The sequence below is a fragment of the Drosophila grimshawi genome, unplaced genomic scaffold (assembly GCF_018153295.1).
Source record: "Drosophila grimshawi isolate 15287-2541.00 unplaced genomic scaffold, ASM1815329v1 contig_848, whole genome shotgun sequence".
NCBI lineage: Eukaryota > Metazoa > Arthropoda > Insecta > Diptera > Drosophilidae > Drosophila > Drosophila grimshawi.
Genome location: NW_025063692.1, coordinates 12,634,170 through 12,642,225, shown reverse-complemented (window position 1 = coordinate 12,642,225; position 8,056 = coordinate 12,634,170). Strand labels below are relative to the sequence as shown.

At 44.5% G+C, this 8,056-nt stretch overlaps 1 protein-coding gene across 1 annotated transcript; it reads right to left on the bottom strand.

Annotated features, from left to right (window-relative positions):
- Positions 1 to 1,264: 1,264 nt before the first annotated feature.
- On the bottom strand, positions 1,265 to 7,025 carry LOC6565764 (putative mediator of RNA polymerase II transcription subunit 26). The gene is given in 5 exon segments (XM_001992628.3): positions 1,265 to 3,592; positions 3,594 to 3,712; positions 3,715 to 4,699; positions 4,989 to 5,436; positions 5,925 to 7,025. Coding segments are annotated over 5 exon segments (3,939 nt in total). The 5' UTR covers positions 6,649 to 7,025; the 3' UTR covers positions 1,265 to 1,929.
- Between the last annotated feature and the right edge of the window lie 1,031 nt (positions 7,026 to 8,056).

Here is an 8,056-nt window from a genome sequence, read left to right as displayed (position 1 = left end):
AGAAAGACATACAAAGACAGCAAGCAAACAGACAGACTGACAGACAGTTAGGCGGCGACACACACATACATAAAAGTCCAATTGGATTTTTGAGCTCAAATCGACACTCACGCTCAGGCTAAATACATTTTCAAAAAAATATCATACACACACACACACATACACCTATGTACGTCAGTGTGTTGCACCATATTGCAGAGATTTTGAGCTAGACTTTGTCACTTACCACACGCTGCACGCGCTGCAATCTATTGTTTACAATTACACACACACACCCACACACAAAATTACACTTTTCTTTTTGCTTTGTTGCCTTTTGTCAACAGTCAGTTACTAACAACAACAAGAGCAAAAACGCTCATTTCTGCTTTTGACAAACAAATATGCTCACAACAAAAACACACCGTAAAAAAAATACAAAAATACGAAATACGAAATACCTACGAATGATTATAATATGCACCACATGCGCTAGGAAGGGCGGCGTGCGCGCATCTGAATGAAACGAACGCGTTTAACTCTTGTCGGCAAATGGCCAGAATTCTCCTTCCAGACCCATACACACGCACACACAAAAAAACAGACGTCAGTTTGACAGCGCGTCAGGAGTTTAAGATTTGAGTTTGACGCTCGAAGCGCCATTTGAAAATGGTTTATGTTTTTGCTTTTTACTTCAATCGAAACGACAATTGACAGAAATCACTTACCGTTTATTTGGTGTATATATATATATATCATTTATTTGTGTATCTTTACGCGCCAAATTCGCTGCGACATTTTTTTTTTTATCGATACCGATGATTTGAGCAGACACTAATCGTTTTTATCTGGAGTTGCCATTGCGTTGACGCATTTCCAGCTGAGCTCTATGTGTGTGTGTGGCAGCAGTGCTTAGGAGCACGTAACGGATTTTTTAAATTACTTCTCCCCATTTAAAGATCCAAATACAGCTCATTTATATATTCTTGTAAAAATATAGCGTATATTTTATAAAAAATTAATATTCTAAATTAATTTGGAGGCATTTGCATTTCTTGGTAACAATTACAATAAATATGTAATATTTATGAAAAAAAAAAAACTTTATATGCTATATTCATGTTTTATTTAGTTAAGTTTAAAGTACTAAAAAAAGAGAAAATGAAGAAAAGGTAAATATATAGGGCTACAACTATAAACTAAAACTATATAAAATTAATTAAGAAAAATGTGAAAAAACGATAGAAGTGTTTTATAGTTATTAGCATCTATCATCTCTTAGACTTAAATAAATACTTTTGACAACTTAATTCAATACATGATGTTTGTAAATGGAACAAAAAAAAAATTATTTAATCGCTTAAAGCTTTCTTTAAAGAGACGCACACAAAAGATGACCATAAAAAAATGTGCATAAATCTATATCTGTATTAATATCGAATACATTCTACTAAAATGTAATAACTGTAAATATTGCATTGTAAGTGTTGATGGTTCTTTTTACGCAAATCTAACAAATATAAGCATAATTTACAAATCTTACACTTTTGTAGAATGAGTGCGATATGGTTAAGAGTTAGCTTATTACAATATATTTTAAATTAATCGCTATGCTTTTAAATAATATATATATATATATATATATATATATATATATATACGTGTGTTATGTGTGGTGTGTAACTTAACTTAACTTAATTCTGATTTTGTGTATTTTGGTTTCTTATACCAATATAACATAAGTTAACCAACTTCTCAATAAGCCTTCGCTGTCGCTCTCGCTCTCACTTCAATCACTTTTCATTAATTATTTAGGTTGCTTTATTTTTAACATTTTGTACTAGAAATTTTGAAACGCGCTGGCAACGCCAGTCCACTTTTCACTGCCAAGCTGCTCCACACATTCCTTTCCCTTTCCCTTCCCTTGCCATTCCCATTCCATTACAGTTCTTAACGCCGACGCGTCGTTGTCGGTGCTGTTCGGCTGCGCGCACTGCTGCTATAACAGCTGATGGCTGTGACCAGTGTTGCCATCGCATTTGCATTCGCACTGCTGCTGCGCAGAGACCAGCGCTTGCTTAAATCCGCTGCCGCAGCCAGAGCCGCTGTATAAGCACGCGTACCAATTGCCAGCGTCGGCACAACCGCATTCAATTTCTTTGGCGCTGGCGGTGGCCGCGCTGCAATGCCGCCGCTGCACGACTGCAGTCGCGTCGGCTTGCCTAATGGGCTGCTGCTGATGCTGCTGCTGCTGATGTTGGCGTTGCTGCCGCTGGCGCTTAAAGTACTGCGCCGCAGGCTGCGTCGCTGTTCGCGCTCCTCATTGCTCTGACGCAAACGTCGTACAACAACTGATGTTGCTGCTGCTGCTGCTGCTGTTTTTGCTGTTGCTCCTGTTGATGTTGCTCCTGTTGCTGGCATCGCTGCTGGCGTTGCTGGTTTATTGAATGTGTGTGCGGATTTGCTGGCGTTGATATTGCTGCCGCTGTTGCTGTTGTTGTTATTGTTATTGCTGCTGCTGCCGCTGTTCGCCGCTGGCGTCACATTGCGCGTTCGCAGCGTGCGCTTTGTCATATCCAAATTGCCAAGCTGACAGATGCTGCTGCGCAGTTGACGCTTGCTGACGCCGCTGCCAGTGGCCAAACTTAGGCTGTGACTGCGACGCGTCATCATAACAGCGCTGCTGCTGCTGCTGCCGTTGCCACTGTTGACGACGCTGCGTCGACGTTTGCGGTTGCTGCTGCTGCTGTTGTTACTGCTGTTACTGCTGTTATTTTTGCTGCTGCTGATGTCGCTTTTGACATTATTGCTGCTGCTGCTGCTGTTGCTGCTAGGCAAAACTTCAGCGCTGCTGCTGCTGTTGTTGTTGCTGCTGCTGTAGGCAGCAACAAACGCTGCTGCAGCGCTGTAAGCCTTACTTTTGCTGCTATGCTTGAACATCTGTCGGCGACGCGTTTGCATATGTTGGTGATTCTCATTGGGCACATTTCGATAGCGACGCATTTGTCGCCTGATCCGCGACGGATGTGATGACGTCATTTGTTGTTGTTGTTGTTGGTGTTGCTGCTGCTGCTGATCCTGTTGGCTTTCCATTGGCTGCGCTTCTTCAGCACTGCTGCTGTTGCTAGTAGACATCGGCGTCGGCGTCGCCGGTAGCGTTGAGCTAACTTCATTGTCCTGCAGCGTTGCCACATTGCTGGCATTCCAGCTAGCAGTGGCATAGGCAAACTGAGTTTCGACAGTGCAACTGGATGGACTGCAACTGGCGCTGGAATTGGAACTGCAACTAGAGCTGCTTGCCTCAACCAGCAACAATTGTTGCTGCTGTTGCTTCTGCTCCCGTTCCAATGCCACCTGCTGCTCCTCATCGCGCTCCTGCTGCAGTAGCGCATTAAGCGCCAAGAGCTCCACCGGCTGCTCAACATAAGTGGCTGTCGACTGCTGCTGTTGCTGTTGCTGCTCTTGCTGCCACCTGTTGCTGTTGTCCACTTGGTTGTGGTGGTGTTGGTGCTGGTGCTGCTGCTGCTGTTCGCGTCGCGTTTCCAGCTGTGTGAGTGAGTAGCCCTCTTGTTGCTGATAACGCTGCTGCTCCTGCAAGATCTCCTGCATGCTGTTCAACAACTGTTCCTGCTGTTGCTCCTTCTCTGGCTGCTGTTGATGTTGCTGCTGCTGGTGCTGCAGCTGCAGCTGTTGCTGCTGTGATTGCTGTTGCGATTGTTGTTGCTGATGTTGTTGCTGCTGCTGCTGCTGTTCGTTTAGCAGCGTATTGTATGACTCCGCAAAGCTGTATTCCTCCGTGCTGCCATTCACCGAGGCGCTGCTGACATAGCAACTATTATAATTGTGCTCCAATTCACAGCTGTTGCTGTTGCCACAATATAGTTCTGTCTCCGCCTCAGCCTCCGCCTCTGCCGACGCCGACGCCGCCACCGTCGTCGTCGTCGTCGTCATAGTCGTCTCCTCCTCATCATGGGCCACCTGCAGCATTGCGTCTATTTCCCGCATCATTGATGTTTGATGCCAGTTGGCAATCGATTGTTGCAGTGATTTTCGCCAGTTTGCGTTTTGCTGTTGCATTAACTGCTCCTCCTCCACCTCCACCACGCCCCCCTCCGTCTCCTCCTCCTCGTCCTCCTCGTCGTCGTCATCGTCATCGTGTTCATGTTCCTCCTCCTCCTCCTCCTGTTCTTGCTCCTCTGCCTCTTCGAGTAGCTGCAACTGCTGCTCCTCAATGTAGTAGTCGAAATTGCGATAAGGCTCCGGAGGCAAATGCCGCTTGGCCAAGGCACTGTAAGGTGTGTCATGCAGATACTCTTGCTCCTCAATGTTGGCGGCGCACAGCTCCATATTCAGTTCATCATGCTCATCCTCGACCAGCTCATCCAATTCAGATGGATAATTGTTCTCTGTATCCACCAGCAAATCTATGTTTTCAGTTGCAGTTGCAGTTGTTGTTGCAGTTGCAGTTGCACTTGTTGCACTTGTTGAAGTTGTTGCAGCTGCAGCTGGCGTGAGTATCACAGTTACAACGGATGTATTGTCCGCCCTCATCTTTTTGCTTGCCCAGGTCTTGAGGGCCCTCTCGACAAGGGCCTTGCTGGGATTCATGACGTCCTGCTCGTGCAGGCACTCGCCAATAAAATGCTTCTCCCGCACCGAATCGACAGCCTCCTGTGGCGACACCACATTCCACAGACCATCCGTGCCAAAAATAAGGCATCTGCAAACAAATTGACAAAGTTATCAAGTTGTTATATAAAGTAAATAGAAACCAGACAATCTCAAGACGAGCTACAATCGCATTTTTAATGAGCTGTAAAACAAAACCCTAACTGTTAGTTAATGCAAATTTAGTCAACATTTAAGTGACTTTTTAATGAATATTTGCCAATTGTATGGAAAAATAAGTTTTAGGTCGAGTTTTTATGGGATTTGCTTGATTAAAAATATATACAATTGAATTCGGTTCAACAGTTGTCATAGTTTCCAAGACGTTTTCCCTAACTCACCTAAACGTGTTGGGATCAATTTTAACCACTTTAACATCCGGATCGGGACTAACAACGAACTCTTTGTAGCGCGAATTATAGCTCCAGAGATCGCCCAGAGAACGGGCCACAGCCAAAAACGGTATATCATCGACAATGGTCCGTCGACGGATGGGGCCGCGATGCATCGGATCTCGGGGACGATTCCAAACGACGCGTGGCACACCCGATTTAATGGCCACTTGTCCGCCGGCACGCTGAATGCGACTCTTCTCCGCCACCGATTCGGGCTTGTGATCCGTTGTCAGCTGTTTCGCTCGCCAGCGACGCTCGTTGGGATTCTGATAGCCCAGCACGATGCCCGAGTCACCCACATGGCCAATGTAAATCTTTTCGCGACGCATAAACGCCACGGTGGCTGTGGTGCCGGCGGTGCTCAGATGTCCATTCGCAGTGCGTGGCCATTTGTCTATAAAACAATAAAAACAAAAACAATGATAACAAAAATCATTTAAGTTTGTATTTATTTTATTTTATTTTTTTATTTTTTTTATTTTAATGTAAAAAACAAAAATGAACTAACTTTATCTATCGCTATGTCGCGCTTTTAATCTTAGCACTTTTTTTTTTATTACGTTTAATAACAAACTGTTTGCGGTGTCGTCACTGCTTTTGACGATAAATGCAACCTTGTTGTGGCTGTAAACCCAAGCAGTGATGTTATCTGCATATTGCGCTCTCTCTCTCTCTAATGCCTGACAATGATAGAAGCGAACAGCGGGGTTGCCACACACAAAAAAAAAAAAAAAAAAAAAGTATTTGGAATATTCCACTTACAGAGAGGCACAGCCAGCGAGCGAGCGAGCAGTCACAAATCGATAAACGATTGTTGGCATTATGCATGTAAATCTGTATGTGTTAAGTATGTATGTATATATAGTTGACTCGCTCACTCACCTTGCTCGCGCCACATGGCAAAGTGTGTGCCAATGTAGCCTTCGCGTATCGCCCGCAACACATCCTCATCGTTATCGGACCAAAACAGCTTCTGCTTGACAATCTCGAGCATGAGATGCTCCTTGGCAAAGAGGGCCGCTTCGGTGCCGCCATGTCCATCATAGATGCCAAAGAATGCGTATTCCAATTCATGGGTCAACGGTGACTCTTGATATGCAACCGAGAACTGATCCTCCATATATTTGCGACCGCCCTGACTGCACTGTCCCGTTACACGCATATTAACACCCAACGTAGGTGTGGAACTGGAATTGGCACCGGAGCTTGCATTGCTTGTGCCTTTGCCGATGCTCCGTAGACGGTTGCCAAAACCGTTACGCATTGTAGGCGACGAGGAGCTGCTGTTGCTGCTGGTATGTTGATGTTGTTGTTGTGTGGGCGTGGCAGTGGAATCCTCGCGCGCCGCTCTCGCATTAACAACAACATCCAATAATGTATTTGTATTACTACTATTGCTGCTGCTGTTGTTGTTATTGTTGTTGTTGTTGATACGGGAACAGCGTTGCTGGTGCAGTGCATCCAGATTGGGACACAAATTCGGATTCACATTCGTTTGGGTGTAGTAATTGATAACATCGTATTCCACATGGGCCACATCCCGTGCCGTTTCCACATGACATCTGTTGTTGTTTGTTGTTGTTGTTGTCTGCATGCTTGGCAGCATTTTTGCATTCAATATGTGTGGGGAGGGGTGGGGTTGATGGTTGTCACTCTGTAACCGGCGCCCGTTTTGTACTTGTTTTGGTTTTGTTTATGTTCCTGCTTCTTCTTGCTAGCTAGCTAGCTTGCCTGCCTGCCTGCTTGTTGTTGTTGCCGTTCGTCTTTCACACCAGTGTTGTAATTTCATGCGACATTTGGCACTCGCACTCCAATATTGCGCTGCTACCTGCGCCGTCTCGTTCCCACACCAGTTGCGCACGTAATGTGTGCAAGCGAGCGCGCTGCTCTCTCACCCTTTGTTTGCCTACGCTGCGTTTTACACTATTGACGTCTGTATGTGTGTGTGCCTGTGTATGTGTGGCAGCTTGCCTTCTTTCTGTTTCTGTTTTATTTTTTGTTGGTATTTTGATTTTTGTATTGGAAATCGCCGCAAATATTTAAACGTCTGATGATGCTGATGATGCTGCTGCCACTTAATTCTCAATTAAATGAGTATTATGGGAAAACTTGCAGTCAATGTCAGTTGCAGTTTCACCTTGATTGGAAATCTGGGATTATGCGCGCGCTTTGCGAACGGGACGCAAACAAAACTTGTTTGCAGCCTCTCTTTTCAAATGGTATAGTTTTTGTTGTTGTTCTTGAAGCCGTTGCGGGACAGCTCTTTCTTTTTAAATCTGCAGTTTTTGTTGTTCGCGAACATTTTCCTAAGAATATTTTCAAAATGAGCACGTACACGTACACACACACACGCACACATACACAACAGCAATAATGTTAATAACACAAAAACGAAACCAAATAGAAAGCAAGCGAAGAAACGAACGAACAAACCGAGAGCAGCAGAGTTGTAGCCGTATCGTAAGTTTGACGGGAAAAAAACAACTGAACAGCGCGCTGCGACTTGTTTGTGCTGCCAACTCACAAAATAAGCGGGCGCTAACAGGCAGGCCACTCTGGCCAGGCACACACACATACACACGCATGCTCTCACTATACAGTATATAAACATGTATACATGCATGCATACATCCGTTCATATGTGTGCATGTATGTGTCTATATGTGTAAGCGAACGGTCGAGCAAATGTGGTATGCTATTGCTGGGTTGCCAGATGTGCTGAGACACAAAATTGTGAAATTGCTTAATAGCCTTACACACACACACAGGGTTGCGGTGGTGAGGCGAGCGAGATCGCCGCTTATGACTGGTTTTGCGTAACCCCTAACTAAGGTTGGCGCGTTGCTTCTATTTTCGAAGTAGTCTTTGTAAAAAATATTCAAATTTTACACAATATTTCTGTATTATTTAACAAAAAAAAACATCCTGATAGCCCAGCAAAATAGTAAATAATGAATCTTGAAACATACATATCACCAAACAAAAGTACATAAACACATTATTACTTTGTATAT